This window comes from Drosophila mojavensis, unplaced genomic scaffold (genome assembly GCF_018153725.1).
Source record: "Drosophila mojavensis isolate 15081-1352.22 unplaced genomic scaffold, ASM1815372v1 contig_36, whole genome shotgun sequence".
Classification (NCBI taxonomy): domain Eukaryota; kingdom Metazoa; phylum Arthropoda; class Insecta; order Diptera; family Drosophilidae; genus Drosophila; species Drosophila mojavensis.
Window position 1 is genome coordinate 24,283,145 of NW_025318858.1, and position 15,594 is coordinate 24,298,738.

Sequence of the window (15,594 nt, forward strand, 5' to 3'; positions counted from 1 at the left end):
TTTTCTTAAAAAGTTTATAGATATATTTTGCTCTTCTATTATACATATATTCGATAGACTTGCACTTACAAAGTTTATTGGCTTAGATTTTGCTATCTAGCAATATAATTTCTTTACTTTTGCAGCACTAAGAGTTGAGTTAACCTAGGTCTAACTTATAAAATGGATTTATATACATAGCATATCTAATAAATATTCCCTTCAAAATATAAACATCAATTACATTCTATTTTACAGGGTATTACTCATAAGGTAAGCAAATTAATAATAACGTAGGCAACGATATAATTAGTATAATGTAGAGCACTCATAATTCCGATCGTCAATTTATGAATGAGCAATCGGAATATCTTAAGATTACATGAGCTTTCACCCATATAGAGATACTCACGGCAAAACAAAAAGAAACAACAATACAACACAGGTAAGAGAACCTAAACAAATGGTTATGAATGAAATCTTACGTATAGTAAAAGCTCTCTAAACAACAGGTCTACTACACGTACGTTTGTATATATATGTATCTGTATCTCGTATCTCCCCCACACAAAAAGCGAAAATAAATACAATATCTCGTGGCGCCGTGATTATGTGGTAGAAGAGAAGTGAAGGGCGCGTGTCATAGTCGCTTGTATGATTCATATGCATTAAATGCGTCCTACACTATGAAATCAGAATTGTTTCTCGGAATTACGAGCTGAATTCAAATAATTTCAATAGAGCAATCGTCTATTTGTTGGGCGATCCGCGTACAACAATTATGCACTAAAGAGAAACAGAAGAGAAGAGAAAGCTCAATTTCAAAGCTCAACTTGAAAGCTTATTTTTTTCTGCACTTCGTACTATTCAAATTGATTACGTTTAATTTTTAAATCGAATTTCGATTTTAGTTTATGACCTAAAGACTGTTCCAGAATTAAATATACATTCATATATATAGTATATACTTGCTTTTCACTTCATAGCTCAAAATAATAATAGAAAACAAAATGAATATGAAAATCAATCAAAATTGTGTATTGTTTTATATATTTTCATATTTATATTCATTTAATTATTTATTTAATAATATAAGTACATATTAAATTATGTTGATAGAAGGAAATTTGTAACTTTTAAGGTTTGACCAGTGTAAAATGTTAATATTCGTAATTCTTTCCGGCATTGCCGCTGGCATTGCTGGTCTCGTGTCATCATGTTGGGCTCGCAAAATTTGGAATATACTGTATTTGGGCGTGTAATGAACGATTCCTATGAATGAATGAATGAACTGACACAACAGCCGCGCAGCACTTAGCAGCAGCAGATTGATCAAAAGCAGGCGATCACCATCGACCTATTAGAATATTTTTTTGAGATTTTTTCAAAGCAAAATACGAGCAACGGCGATCGGATGCCCAATCATAGTCGACCGAAAGAGTCATGCGGGTTTTCCAGGAATTATGACGAGCTATAAGTGCGACTGTGAGAGCGAGCGAACCGAACGTAATATGAATGAATGAATTTATTCAGCAGCCGGCCAAACGACCTTACTCCCCACTCCCTACGCAACTCTCGCCTATTGCCAGCACAGCTTTGCTCAAGCTGTAGTTGAGAAACCTGTGCCTGGGGAACTCCATGACGTGCTCTCCTTATTTGTTTGTTTGTTTATTTGTGCGCCCGCATGGTCGGCGTGACTCACTCAACTCGACTGACGACGTCACCGTCGACGAGCGTAGATAACGAAGAATCGCGACTCGAGAGAGAGAAAGAGAGAGTCGCACAACCAAAAGCTTTTTCAGCTTTGCGAATTGCTTGCGATCCCTCTAGCAAATGGTATGCAATGCGTGATTGCCGATACGTTTGGGCTAGCTAATTGACCAGCGTGCCTAAGCAAAATGAGCAGCGCATCAAGCGCGAAAGAGAGATAGAGAGATAGAGAGAGTGAGCTACAGAGCGGGAGCATGATGAGAGCGAAAGCTTTTTGGCGTTGACGCTGTTGATTTCGTCACGACTTTATCGTGGTTCAATTTTCGCCGATCATTAACTTGTCATACGCGAACCTGTGCGGATGCTCGCGGATCGCAACGTAACGGTTATTGCTAAGAATTTTCCATAGCTGCGCTTTTCCACTGTGTTGACTGAATTCGAACCGGCTTTGAATTAGCTAAAATTTCCGAAGCCCCCTGTCCCTAATCTAAATAAACGGTGTTTAATGCGCGCGTGCATATGAAGAGAAATAATAATAGAAGAAAATAACAAATAAAATAATATAGTGTGAATCACCGCGCTGGTTTTTATTAAATCCTAAGTCCGTTCACTAAGCGAAGCGGACCTTGTCTTGTGTTTTTCCATCGTCCCAACAATGACGAGCTCAATGAAAATCGAGATAAATACTCTAAGCTGCAGCTGATATTGTGCAGTGCCCCAGTGTTTCAGTGTTTCAGTGTGTCGTCAGTTCCATGGCCATTCTGCGCAGCCAGATCCAGACTTGTAATATAAACCAAAAGATAGACAGTCGCGTGTGTGGCGCACTGTGGTCAGTGCTGGTGCCGAGGTCGAATGCCATGCACCAAGATGCCCGACCCAAAGGTGTCGGTGCATCATCAGCTACCTCCAAAGCGACAACGGCCGTCGAAGCGGCGGCGAAGCATGCGGCTGATCATCATCGACGGCAACGACGACGTCGACGCAGCAGCAGCAGCAGCACAGCTAGTTCATCTAGCTCGGATACAGATTCAGACAGCTCCACAAGCAGCAGCACCAGTTGCACCAGCAGCAATAACAATAGCACCAGTAGAAGGAGCGCCAGCCGGCACAGTTCTCCTTTGCCAGCTGCGCAGTTATCTTCACCGCCCGCTGCCTCCCGCCCGCCATCGCCTACTCCAGCAGATGCGCCAGTCGGCTCCGATACGGAGAGTGAACCGGGCTCACCTGTGCTGGTACCCGTGGATCCGCATGCCTGGACCACCGAGGACATTGCCAGCTGGGTGAAGTGGCTGACGCGCAAGTTCAAAATCGAACCGGAGCCAGACATCACCCGCTTTCCCAAAGATGGCAAGGAGCTGTGCCAGCTGAGCCGCGCCGATTTCTGGGTTTGTGCCGGCTCCAGGCGCGGCGGCATCCTGCTGGCCAAACACTTCGCCTTCAGTCTCTACCATGCCACCGGCAGGGAGACGAGTCCCATGCTCAACGAGAACGAGCCAAGTAAGTGAAGGTGTTTATTCCTCTTATTTTCGGCATAATCTATGGCCACATAAATCTGATCTGTCCAGATTGAGTTGCTTGTAATTGGCTGCACGTCGTCAATTCCCAGTGGCACGTTTAAGGTCAAACAATATATAGAGCAGCCAGGCAGCAGCAGCTGCTATCAGCTGCTCTGCTATCCTCTGGTCCTTCTTTGTGGTCGGTCAGGCATCAATTGAATCCTTTTTGCCGTGCGCGCAGAGCTACCTAATGGCAACTGATTAAGATGTGGAGGCGCTGATAGCAACGTTACTTATGTCCCTCATTGATTGTTTTTTTTTTTTTTCGCACCCAACACCAAACGAAATTGCTGGACTATTGATAAAGGCGTGAAATTAATGCCAACCGGGAGAGGGAATTCGTAAAGGGGCTGGAGAGTAAATAGTATATATGTGTGTGTGGGTGGGTGGTTGGCATTGGCATGGGTGGATTAAGTCAAGTACAACGTGAACTCTTGCCAGTCAGGATTAACCTAACTTTTAATTATATACATATGTATGTATATACACTACAGTAGTACTTCGGTAGCTTGAAATTGAAGAGGCTTAAATTATATACAAATTGAATACTAATAATAATTGAAATAGTACTTAATGAAATTATTTTGTTCATAAATTACGATCGGATAGTTTTCAAATTGCTCTATATATTCTATATATCTAACCAGATGCATAGGAAAGAGGTGTAGCCTAAATTATAAACTGTGTATCCTTGTTGAGTACCGACAGGCAATTCGAGAGCTCTCCGTCCCTCCGTCTGTCTGTCGTTTGCGTATGTTTGAATATGTCAACCTCAAAGTCGCGGAGTCTAGAATAAGATTTATGATTTCCATGGAATGAATTAAATTTTATATTAATCCTGACTTCTATGAGCATAATTCAATAATATTTATATATATGCACATGTATATACATATACACATATACAAAATGCTTCATGTTTCAATTTTATTTTTTATTTATTTTTTTATTTTATTACCAGCTCTCTTTAGAGAAATATATCAATGAAAAAATAGTTTAAAATAGAACAATAGAACTTATAAAAAAGAAAAAGAAAAAAGAAATTTGTATAAATTTAATGATACCCAGTTTCACTCCCCACTTAAGCTATAATTTTGCCTTTTCTTCTAAATTTATCAAGATTGATCATTTTTGTGCCAGTCAGGATTAAACTGACTTTTAATTATATACATATGTATTTACACTACAGTAGTACTTCGGTAGCTTGAAATTGAAGAGGCTTAAATTATATACAAACTGAATACTAATAATATTCCAAGAAAAATGATTAACAAAATGAACTAATAATTTATTTTTTGGTTTGAAAATCATTCCCAAGCGTCGAACCCATTGCCATTCAAATATTATATTTTAATACTATACCACTTTCTCGAAAAGCTGCATATCCATAAATGCGAGATTATTATTGTTAAGCTGAAGTTGATCTACAGAAGAAAACGTTTTAATTAGCGGGCTGCCAGTGTATTAAGTATGTCTGTATATTTATATACTTGCACCTGCTCCGGCGGCATCCTTTGGTTGTGTCCCATAAACGTAAATCTCTCGAAAGAATGCCTCCGTAGCGACCGCAAGTATGCAACACTTTTTTCTCGCCGCCTGCTCGACGGTTATTAACTTCGCCCTTAGGGGCGTGTGCGTGTGTGTGTGGGTGGGCGGGGCTGCGTTTCGAGTGATGAACTTAATAATAAACGATGTAAATATGATAATTTCTCACAGGATGTGGCATCTAATAATAAAATCAAAATAATCCCCGCCAAGCGCCAAGCGCCGAGGCGCAAAAGTCGCAAAGTCAGAAAAGTCAACACGAGCGAAAAGCAGGAGTCAGGACTCCTGCCAACTGACAACGGCACAGCGGGCGGTGAAATCTGTGGGTGGAGTACAATGATAGTCGGTCGGTCGGTGGGTCGGTTGGCTAGCTAGTCGGGTGGGGCAGGAAAATATTCAATTCGTTGCATCCTTCCTGAGAATTGACATTGGTATATGTTAAGGAGTCGCTGTGTCTCTGCCAGTTTAATTGATTTGTTTTTTATGCCAAAGAGGATTACATGTTGTTCTGCCAGAGCTTACAGCTGAACTACAACCAAAGCGAGTGGGAGAGTGAGAGAGTGGCGGGGGAGGGGCAGGCGCTGAGCTGGGCGAGGGTTGAGTGGCTGCACGTGGCCTTTTGTGACTTTTGGTCCAGCATTTACCACCAACTGCGCAGGTGAGCTGCGCCTCGGCATTGCTCGCGTCTAGATTGCTATACATCTATATAGCATCCCATGCTATATATGTACCTATGTGTGTTTGTGTGTATATATATATCTTTTGATATAGCGCATGGAGCAGTGGGCGCCGCTTTGTTTGGCAGCAGTTGCCACATGGAGTTCGCCCGAAACAGTTCGCACTTTTGCGCTCTGACCTTAAATAAATATAAAGAAAAAAATTATAAATAAATTGTACTTCGCTTAACAAGAATTACGAACAAATATTCAGCTTTTAATAAATATATAAAGTGAAGCAAAGACATAAAAGAAAGCCAGATCACATACACAGAAAAATAAATAATAATAAAAGAAATAATTGCAATTTGGGTCAATTCCGCGCAAGCAAATATTGAATATATATATTTTTTATACAATTGAATTTTTCTGGGAATATGTCGCTGTAAAGTTTCTTGTGTTTCCATACGATAAAGTGCTTCAGTTCCACGCACAATGAGCGTCAGCGTCGACGTCGGCGTCATGTGGCGCCTCTCGGAGGATTTGAATAGACGCTTCGGGCTGCGCATGCAGCCTGCACCGCCGGCAACACATCATCCGCACCACCATACGACCGTGCATCACTATCACCATCAGCACCACCATCATGGCCATGCTGCTGGCACCACGCATAGCGGACATAGCTCCATGATCTTCAATGGTAAAACATTTGGCATTTCCGGACACGAATTGGCATAATAGAAATACCAAAAGCTTGATAGAATTTGAGGAAGCAAATTCCGATCTCTTGCTTGCTCACTTGATCTCGCGCGCTCTCTCTCTCTCTTTTCACGTTTGTCGCTCTCTTTCTGTCTCTTTATTCGTGCGCGTCTTTTAGCAGAACTGTCTTCTCCTGACCATGAGTCACCTGGAATTATGTTGATTGCAGCCGACAATTTTTGTATATGAGGGGAACTTTTTGAATACCCTAGGCAGATAGCAAATTGATACGTTGATACGTTCGATATATATATATATATATATATATATATATATATATATATAGTATAGATTGCCTAGTTTTTAGATTGATAAATTGATACATTCGATTCATGTTGAATATCATAATAAAGTATACTATATCATGTTTTATGAATGACAAAAAGTTAACGTTTTATATATCGGAGTGTAAATCATAGTACGGCAGAGTCGAGTACACAGTGAGCATAGTATATAGTATCAGTATTGATCAGCAATAATGCAAAATTGTTGTCTACGTTCGTCCGATCTTAATGGTGCTACCCAGCTTAGAAATTTTTTTAAGATGTACAAGCGTATATTTATTATTTTAATAAATATCGCACTCGTTTAAAATAGATAAATGTCAATTAGATATTTACATATCTAAAAGTTCGAAATAAATGTCTGTACATATATTTAATATCTTTTTGTTATGAAGCAGTTGCATATATACTTGATTAATAAATCTTACCTCAATCTGATTATTTACTTTAATTAAATTTTGTTAATTTTCATTGATTAATTAAGATTCAATAGAAAGTTAGTAAAAAAAAATATGTAGACAATTAAATGCTATTAATTATAAGTATTAATTTAATTAATATTAAAATTTATTGTTTTGCAGGACAATAATAATTATTTCAGTGAATACTCGAATAGTCTTAAAAATTCCCAGCTTTGTTTTAGGTCTATGAAATCAAGTTTACAAATCCTCTAGCTGTTAGTTAGCTACTCAATTTTACAGTTCAGCTGGTATAGGGTATCTTTAGCCTAGTTGGCCGTTGGCACCTGCTTGGGAGCCTGTTCTAGGCCTTTCACGTCCGCTGATGGCGGGAATATCCCAAGCTCTAGCTCGAGGATTTATGTGTACTTGCGGTGGTTTTTCTGTGGAATCGGGCCTGGTCGGCTTATGGCCTTTCATTTGGTTTGCATGCCACGTTACCAACGCCTTGTCCAGGCAGCAACCACCCCGCCCGACCGCGCAGCCATTGACCAGCAAATCTCGTTTGATGCGAGTTCAAGCGTCCGCTCCCTCTCACTCCTGCTGTCTGTCTCTCAATGTTTGCGTGTGTGTGTGTGTGTGTGTACATATATAAATTGCCGTATGTATCTGTTGCTTGATTGTCTGTTTGTCTCTGTTTGCGCTTTTTTCTTTTTTAGATCCATATCAACTGCTGAACGCTGCCTCGCACCGATTGGTCGCTCAGGGCTCGGGCGGGCAGATACAGTTATGGCAATTTCTGTTGGAGCTGCTCGCTGATTCGTCGAACGCCAACTGCATCAGCTGGGAGGGCCAATCGGGCGAGTTCCGGCTCATCGATCCGGACGAGGTGGCCAAGCGCTGGGGCGAGCGCAAGGCCAAGCCAAACATGAACTACGACAAGCTGAGCAGAGCTCTGCGGTAAGTCTCTACGAACTAGACCAACAATTCCTGCTGTCTGAGTCATGCCACAAACAAGTTTTCAATTCTATGTGCCATTTGATTTGTTTTTCATCTCTTTTGCAGCTATTACTATGACAAGAATATCATGACCAAGGTGCACGGCAAGCGGTATGCGTACAAATTTGATTTTCATGGCCTGATGGCCGCTTGCCAGGCGCAGGCACAGGGCTGTGATCCGGCCAGCAGCATGATTAGTTCCTATAAGCATCATCATCATCATCATTCGCATCCACATGCCGCCGCTGGCGGTGGCCCACATGCGCTGCCCGCACAGCATCTGCCGCACCACTTGGCGCATCATTCCCATCACGGCCATCATTCGCATGTGCATCCGCATCAGCTGCTGCATCCGCATGCCGCTGCCGCCGCCGCCGCTGCAGCCGCTGGAGAGCTTGCTTCGCCGACTTCGAATTGCTCCAGTTTGGGATTCCCTTCGCCCTCGACAGCCTCGTCGCTGCCCTCACCTGCCCAGGTGTCGTCCGTATTTGCCGGCCCGGGCGGTTATACAAACGTCGCGCCAACGGGCTCCACGGCGGGCCCCAGCCAGTCGTCAGAGCAGGAGCCCAGGGCATCCACAGCCTCCGCCAATGTGACCTATGAGCAGCGAATTTAATTGCAATGGCAAATGGCCAACCCCAATTTGTCAGGGGTTGATTTTTTATGTGGGGCGGGGGTCGAGCTTGCGCAAGTGCCGCCCGCTGCGCACAAGCCGAGCCATCTGCCGTATCTCCATCTCGCTCTGGCCGCCAGGGGTCACACTGTAAAAAGGTCATTTCGCTTAATTCCAGCTACTTTTGGTTTAATTACGTAATTTCTCATATGTGATAAATACATGGAGCAATGCAACCAACAAAAAAACAAAAACAAAAACTTAAGGAAAAAGGAAGCAATACATGTAGAAAGTATTCGGGATCTAACCCGGCCTGACTAATTTGTTACAACGTCTGTTAAATGTCGCTTTTAAGCCCACATACTTTACTTTTAATGCGTGTGTCTATGTACATAGAGCTCTCAACATATTATTTAAATAACTATAATTATAAGTTCATAAACTGGACATGAAAAAAAGGAAAACAAAAAAATTCACAAATAGAAATACACTCTGAGAAAAAAAAAATGCACAACAACTTGTTTAATTTAAAACGGTTAGTTAACAGAATGAATGAATGAGGGTATCTCCTGGGCGGGTACTCTAAATTCGAGCACGGAACGGTATATAAGTATTTCTTATAAATAACCTTTAAATAAGAAGTTTTGTAATGATTTTTTAATTATATTTATAAATTGCTTAAACTTTATTCAAAACAGAAAAAATATAAAGTTTTTTTCTCTGAGTGCTGTAGTACCTGGTATAACAGGATATACATATCTATAAACAAAATCTATTTGAAGGAGATGTTTTTTAGGATCTTAGGCAACATAAACAATGCTCAACACCATGAAGACCAGGCTAAAGGCAACGAAACAAATACGATCCACGGCTGTGGCCAACAGCACCCAGTCGAACTGTAGGGCACGCACTGAAGGCGTGGCAGTGGGATTGATGTCCAGCGGACTGGTCATATCCTCCACACTGTCGTACAGATTCTCAGCCATCTCCTTGAGTGAGCCATTGCTTTGCGTTGCGGGCAGCTCGGCGTCGTTGGTAAAGTGTGAGAGCATGAGACAAGAGCCCAGTTTGCCATTCAACAGACGTTTTACGATTTCCGGCAGGCGACGCTTATGCTGTGCCGTGGCCAGGTAGAGCACCACGACCTCAATAATCGTCGAGATGCTGAGCACCAACAAGCTGGCGCTGTAGAACAAAACTGCAAAGAAGAATTAGTTAAGGAAATTAAAGGGGAATGAAAAACTTCAACTTACCAATGAGCGGCGTATTCCCGCCCAGCACGGGCAGCAGCTGGGCAAAGTACATGAGAAATGAGGCAATCATGAGGATGAGTATGCCATTGAGCATTATCTTCTCGCCCATCTTCGGCGGCAGCCAGAAAGCGGCAAGCGTGAGGAGCACTATGCAAGAGGCCGGCGTAAAGATGATTGCTTTATACATGCTGGAGCGACGCTGAGTCGTAAATATGAACTCTACGTAGCTATAATAGTCCTTGTGCACAAACTCTGTCCGGCCGCTGACAATTTCCCACTCGCTCGACTGCACCAGGTCATCATAGTCGATCACCTTGTTATAGGCCGCATTCAGATTGCTCACCGACCAGGTGCCAATCTTGAGCTTGCATATCTGCTGATCGTACGGCCAGTTGATCATGTTCAGCGCACAGTAGGCCGTGTAGACGGCTGGCGGCACCCACAGGAAGCTGCCATCATTGGACAGGATAACCTGCGTGCTCACAGGATAGTTGCCCTCATCGGCGGCGGCGTTGAAGATCATAATCTGTGGCTTCCACACCTTGTTGTCGGGTATATGCAGCTTGGTAATGTTGTCATATTGCTTAATATTCCATGAACGCTGCTCGTCCATCCAGCGCTGCAATAAGTAGTAGCAATCCATTCGGATTAAGTTGCTGACTAAGCATGCCTTTGTTACAATCTACACTTACCACAGTCAGCCAACAATGGAGCGTGATCTTGCCGTTCAACTCATCGATATCTATGTAGTTCACCGATAGACCAAGGCTTACGTTTGTCGCTTTGCCCTGAATTGTGGGCTGAACGTTTGCATCGTAGTTAACGAAGAGATTCATTTGTAGCCGATCCAGAGTGCTCACATTGGTTGACTTCGTATCGGGGGCATCTAAGTCGCTCGGCGTGCCTGATTAGAAGATTTTAGATAAACGCGTGAAGATATTTATATTTATTGCACTTACAACTGGCGCTTGGCACGGAAACGAGCAGGCACACCAAGAGCAACAACCACAGCAGCCCACGACCGGAAATCAATGTTTTTATCTTGGTCGACATTGTTGTTCCTCAAGTTCACAATGTGCCTGTTTTTTATTTGTTGCTTTTTTTGTAGATCAACAATTCACTTATTCTAATTTTAATGTGAGCTCATCGGTCTCTGGATAACGACTGAGCGTCGAACCGAAAGCCACCAGAGGGTTTCGCACATGGCAGCAGCCTCTGATAAAGCCAACGGCATAGCTGCCACCGAGTTATTCAAGATAACACAAGCGTTGAATTGTGCAGTCAAATGAAAGTATTTGCAGTACATACAGTGGTTAATGGAGCCGCCTATACTAACTATTTGGCAGCTAACATTTTCAAAAATAAAATTTAAGTAGTAACGGTTTATCATTAGATGTGACAGCTGATAATATTGACAGTGCCATTTTGAGCATAACATTCACATAACAGAGACTTGTCAACGTACTTTATTTATCATCCTCTAGGGGAAATTTTAAGTGAGTTGATTCACGAGAAACGCAGCATTAATATTTAATAAAATTAACATTAATATTTTATATACATACAGCTAATTTTAATCAAAATATATACTACCGTGCTTGATTTACCTTTACTGTTTAAGTCGATAAGTGAGCATGTTATCGGCCATCTCTAGCGTTGACGTGTGCGTCGTTTGCAGTTATTGCTGTTGTTGTTGTTGTTGTTGTGTGGCTGCGTGTCACAATTGCTACCCCCCAATCGTGAGCAACAAGGATTTTCAATAGAAATCGTCAAGGGCAACGAAAATATAGAGTTAAACTTAGCTGAGATAAAGTCAGCACAATAGTAGACATGGCGGAGGAAGTCATTGGCAGCGTGAAAAGGGCAATTCGGGGCATATTAGAAAATGTGAATGCAAGTGCAAAGAATGAAACTATTACAAACGAAAAGAAGCCATCCACGCCAGAAGGCATTGCCGTGGCGTATAGCAGCCTGGTCATAATGGCCATGCTGCCCATTATTTTCGGTTCCATACGCTCCGTTAAGCTGCATAAACTGAAAAAGGTGTGTGTGCGCGTACTTGAGCCGCTCTTTTGTTGCATGCTTTCACTCTTTACTTAACTTTCACATGTTTTCCGTAGTCGACAGGCGAGAAGGCAGACACAATGACCAAGAAGGATGCCATGTACTTTCCACTTATCGCATCTGTGGCACTCTTTGGCCTGTACATGTTCTTTCAGATCTTTCAGAAAGTTCACATCAACTTGTTGCTAACTGGCTACTTCTTTGTGCTGGGAGTTATTGCGTTGGCCCACCTGCTCAGCCCAGTTGTCAACTCGTTGATGCCAGCTGCTGTGCCCAAAATACCATTCCACATACACTTCACCAAGGGCGAAGGTAAGCACAAGGAGGACATCATCAACTACAAGTTCTCCACGCACGACATCATCTGCCTAATGATCTCATCGGCCATCGGCGTTTGGTATCTATTGAAGAAGCACTGGATTGCTAACAATATGTTCGGTCTGGCTTTCGCCATCAACGGCGTTGAGATGTTGCATTTGAATAACTTTGTCACTGGTGTTATATTGCTGAGTGGTCTGTTCTTCTACGACATCTTCTGGGTATTTGGTACCAACGTCATGGTCACTGTGGCCAAGAGCTTTGAGGCGCCCATCAAGCTAGTGTTTCCCCAAGACATTCTCGACAATGGCATCAACGCATCGAACTTTGCCATGTTGGGTCTTGGCGATATCGTTATTCCGGGCATCTTTATTGCCCTGCTGCTGCGATTCGATGACAGCAAAAAGCGCAAGACGCGCATCTACTTCTATTCTACGTTAACTGCCTACTTTATGGGTCTCTTGGCTACGATCTTTGTGATGCACGTTTTCAAGCATGCGCAGCCGGCGCTGCTCTACCTAGTGCCCGCCTGCATGGGCACCCCCCTGCTGGTGGCCCTGGTCAGAGGCGAGCTGAAGGTGCTCTTTGCGTAAGTTGTCGCACAATTATCCCGCTAAAGCCATGACCAAAACTGAACTTTTTCTTCTCCATAGCTATGAAGATCATCCTGAGGAAAAGCCGGAAAAGAAAGAGAAAAAGGAGAAAGACGAGAGTGGCAGCAGCAGCAGCAGCAGTAAGAAGAAAGATTCCAAAAAAGCAAAATAATTCATTAAATGAATTCCCTGCTTTTCTTTCCCTCTCTCTTCCCTTTTACAAAAACCGCTTACAAGTCTTCTATTTTTAACGAGTAACAAGTTATAAGCACATCGTAAATTGTATACTTCGCGATTGAGTTTCTATTTTAGCGTCCTTTATTGCAAATTTCCATCTGATAAAAAAGACGATTTGACTATTAAGAACTTAGGATTATTCCTGGACACGGCACAACCACCAATGCGTTCGATTAGGCTTAAACGCTTTGAGATCATAGTTTGCAAATCCTTTTTTTGAACAAAATCAAAAGTCCATAAGTCTATAGAAATGAGTTGTAACAAAATTAAGTACATATAAGAACATTAATAAAATGAAATATTCCAAAACAGCGGTGATAATCCCAAATACAAATTTTCCGTTGCGAGTAATATCGATTATTGGATATCGGTGAGGTCGAGATTTATCACTAACCAGAGATAGTGATGGTTAGTGATTTTATACAGCAGTCGTTGATTTTCATGTAAGTTTACATAAAAATGTATATAAATATATACATATGTATCTACTGACAGTTCATTTATTGAATTAATTGTTATCAATGAAATGAAACTAATATAGAAGCACTAGCCACATTGATAGAAGTGTTCGTTGTGTTGTCTGGTATATTGTGGATTTTTGCTCATTTGCTCATTTGGTCACACCGTTTTTAATGTGTGGTGTATCGATGTATTAATATTTTCTACCATCCCTAATGCAAGCCGAAGCCGTCAAATTGCGCTAATTTTGGGTAAAAATTTTCTAGTTTGGTGGAAAAAACGCAAAGTTGCAAATAGTTTTGGCTGTTTAGGACAGCAAACTTGAATCGAAGGTATGTATGCAAGTTAGAATGTTAAATATTTAACTATTTTAGCATTAATAGTGTGCATATTTTTTGCACAGACGCAAGCAGCGTGTACATCGGAGATAGAAGCAGAAAGACAAAAAGGAGAAACAGCAATACATTTCGCAAAAACGACAAGCAAGAGGTGCAAAGCACACAATGTCCGGAATTGCAATAACACGATTGGGCGAGGAGCGTAAGGCTTGGCGAAAGGATCATCCATTTGGCTTTGTGGCCCGACCGGCTAAAAATCCCGATGGCACATTAAACCTCATGATCTGGGAGTGCGCTATTCCCGGAAAGAAATCGACACCCTGGGAGGGCGGCTTGTACAAGCTGCGCATGATCTTTAAGGATGATTATCCAACCTCTCCACCAAAATGTAAATTTGAACCGCCACTTTTCCATCCCAATGTGTATCCATCGGGTACCGTATGCCTCTCGCTGCTGGACGAGGAGAAAGACTGGCGTCCTGCTATTACAATCAAACAGATTTTGTTGGGCATTCAAGACTTGTTAAACGAGCCAAACATCAAGGATCCTGCCCAAGCGGAGGCATACACCATTTATTGTCAGAATCGATTGGAGTACGAGAAGCGAGTACGTGCACAGGCGCGTGCCATGGCTGCCACTGAATAGAGTGTAATACAGAAGAAGAAGAAGAAGAAAACAGGCACCATCAGAGAATACCGCTACTCTCTAAGAAAGCACACAGACACTTACACAAATCAACGTTAATAATGGGCAGGCAGTCAAGTGATCATCTAACACACACACACACAAACAAACATTTAGGAACGAGGCTTTTTCGTGAATGCCTCTTCTAATTACAAAACATTTTAATATCTCTAAGTTGATTTAAAAATAATAATAATAAAAAAAAAAAAGAATAAATAGTAAAAACAAAAACAAGATGAATTCGGTTTGCACCAATTATAAATTATAAATATATATATGCATATAAATTACTTAAAATTACAATTACATCATGTAGTATCCCTTATTTCACAGCACTGTAATTTTCGCATTATTTGTGTTTCAATAAATTTATATGATATATTTAATAACATCTAAACGTTGTCTCACTAATAATACAATGTAATCAGTCATTCGATTTGATTCCGCAAGGCCAACACAGTCGATGCTGACGTCATCTCTTGCCAACGTGGCAAATATACTTGACCTTTAATGATCGCCGGGAATATCTTAGAAAACAGCTAGCTATAGATTTAGGTTAGTGTTTGGTGTATGGTGTTTGGGTTAACGCTCTAAGGAGGTTGTGGGGTAAAAGGAAATTCTTATGAAATTATCATAGAAAGCAATTAATTTTATTTCTCACCCTGAAAGTAGGCAGAAGAAATTTGATTTCTGTTAGCTTATTGATCATAAGTATATAATTCAGAAAGTCCTTTATTGATTAGAGCATAGTGAATGAAATATTACTTTCCATACAAATTAATATTTTGCATAGACTTTCTGATTTTGAATCAGATTCAAATATAATTTGGCACTACTATTTTCAGATGTAAGTTCTACACAAATTCAGTGAAAAGTTTACTTACTTCAATGATCAGATAAATACAAAGTTTGTATAAAAGTTGAAATAAATGTGTTTTAATATTTCTAGACGTACCGAAATGTGTATAAATGTTTATCAAATATAGAACAATATTTATAAAACTGAAAAAGAATTTCAAAACATATTTATAAATTTACAACAGAAAATTTTCACAATTATTTATGAAAATACAAAAATGGAATTTCGAGGCGTATTTTTTAACAACTGAAAAATTTCCAGAAACATTTATAATATAAAAATGAGAAATT

At 41.1% G+C, this 15,594-nt stretch overlaps 4 protein-coding genes and 1 long non-coding RNA gene across 7 annotated transcripts; 3 read left to right on the forward strand and 2 right to left on the reverse strand.

Moving 5' to 3' along the window:
* The first annotated feature begins 1,019 nt into the window (after window positions 1-1,019).
* On the forward strand, window positions 1,020-9,068 carry LOC6577696 (DNA-binding protein D-ETS-6). 2 transcript variants are annotated; one of them, XM_002003610.4, is made up of 3 exons: window positions 1,020-3,186; window positions 7,607-7,847; window positions 7,953-9,068. In XM_002003610.4, exons 1-3 carry the CDS (start codon window positions 2,442-2,444, stop codon window positions 8,500-8,502), a joined length of 1,536 nt encoding a protein of 511 aa, XP_002003646.2. In that variant the 5' UTR covers window positions 1,020-2,441; the 3' UTR covers window positions 8,503-9,068. The 2 variants fall into 2 exon arrangements, with proteins under 2 accessions (XP_002003646.2, XP_015021281.1); XM_015165795.3 differs by lacking the exon at window positions 1,020-3,186 and adding an exon at window positions 5,566-6,146.
* A 97-nt stretch (window positions 9,069-9,165) lies between these two features.
* LOC6577697 (acetylcholine receptor subunit beta-type lev-1) lies at window positions 9,166-11,159 on the reverse strand. Its single transcript, XM_002003611.4, has 4 exons — window positions 10,712-11,159; window positions 10,445-10,656; window positions 9,753-10,371; window positions 9,166-9,697 (listed from the first exon to the last, which is right to left on the reverse strand). The coding sequence occupies exons 1-4, from the start codon at window positions 10,803-10,805 to the stop codon at window positions 9,300-9,302; spliced, it is 1,323 nt and encodes a 440-aa protein (XP_002003647.1). The 5' UTR covers window positions 10,806-11,159; the 3' UTR covers window positions 9,166-9,299.
* Window positions 11,160-11,420: 261 nt separating this feature from the next.
* LOC6577698 (minor histocompatibility antigen H13) lies at window positions 11,421-13,275 on the forward strand. The gene is made up of 3 exons (XM_032728383.2): window positions 11,421-11,795; window positions 11,873-12,723; window positions 12,788-13,275. The coding sequence occupies exons 1-3, from the start codon at window positions 11,583-11,585 to the stop codon at window positions 12,897-12,899; spliced, it is 1,176 nt and encodes a 391-aa protein (XP_032584274.1). The 5' UTR covers window positions 11,421-11,582; the 3' UTR covers window positions 12,900-13,275.
* Window positions 13,276-13,605: 330 nt separating this feature from the next.
* Window positions 13,606-14,836, forward strand: LOC6577699 (SUMO-conjugating enzyme UBC9-B). 2 transcript variants are annotated; one of them, XM_015165796.3, is made up of 2 exons: window positions 13,606-13,755; window positions 13,807-14,836. In XM_015165796.3, the coding sequence occupies exon 2, from the start codon at window positions 13,927-13,929 to the stop codon at window positions 14,404-14,406; it is 480 nt and encodes a 159-aa protein (XP_015021282.1). In that variant the 5' UTR covers window positions 13,606-13,755; window positions 13,807-13,926; the 3' UTR covers window positions 14,407-14,836. The 2 variants fall into 2 exon arrangements, with proteins under 2 accessions (XP_015021282.1, XP_002003649.1); XM_002003613.4 differs by having other exon boundaries at window positions 13,827-14,836.
* Window positions 14,696-15,396, reverse strand: LOC122757192. Its single transcript, XR_006357129.1, has 2 exons — window positions 15,107-15,396; window positions 14,696-15,035 (listed from the first exon to the last, which is right to left on the reverse strand). It is a non-coding gene; the product is annotated as an uncharacterized LOC122757192 (long non-coding RNA).
* Window positions 15,397-15,594: the final 198 nt, after the last annotated feature.

Excerpts from the sequence above, each read along its gene's own strand:
- LOC6577696 (XM_002003610.4), top strand. The coding sequence starts at position 2,442 with ATGGCCATTCTGCGCAGCCAGATCCAGACTTGTAATATAAACCAAAAG. Across the intron at positions 3,187-7,606 it reads GCTCAACGAGAACGAGCCAA|ATCCATATCAACTGCTGAAC; the intron begins GTAAGTGAAGGT and ends TTTCTTTTTTAG. Across the intron at positions 7,848-7,952 it reads AAGCTGAGCAGAGCTCTGCG|CTATTACTATGACAAGAATA; the intron begins GTAAGTCTCTAC and ends TCTCTTTTGCAG.
- LOC6577697 (XM_002003611.4), bottom strand. The coding sequence starts at position 10,805 with ATGTCGACCAAGATAAAAACATTGATTTCCGGTCGTGGGCTGCTGTGG. Across the intron at positions 10,657-10,711 it reads TTCCGTGCCAAGCGCCAGTT|GCACGCCGAGCGACTTAGAT; the intron begins GTAAGTGCAATA and ends TCTTCTAATCAG. Across the intron at positions 9,698-9,752 it reads CGGGAATACGCCGCTCATTG|TTTTGTTCTACAGCGCCAGC; the intron begins GTAAGTTGAAGT and ends TCTTCTTTGCAG.
- LOC6577698 (XM_032728383.2), top strand. The coding sequence starts at position 11,583 with ATGGCGGAGGAAGTCATTGGCAGCGTGAAAAGGGCAATTCGGGGCATA. Across the intron at positions 11,796-11,872 it reads AGCTGCATAAACTGAAAAAG|TCGACAGGCGAGAAGGCAGA; the intron begins GTGTGTGTGCGC and ends TGTTTTCCGTAG. Across the intron at positions 12,724-12,787 it reads GAGCTGAAGGTGCTCTTTGC|CTATGAAGATCATCCTGAGG; the intron begins GTAAGTTGTCGC and ends TCTTCTCCATAG.
- LOC6577699 (XM_015165796.3), top strand. The coding sequence starts at position 13,927 with ATGTCCGGAATTGCAATAACACGATTGGGCGAGGAGCGTAAGGCTTGG.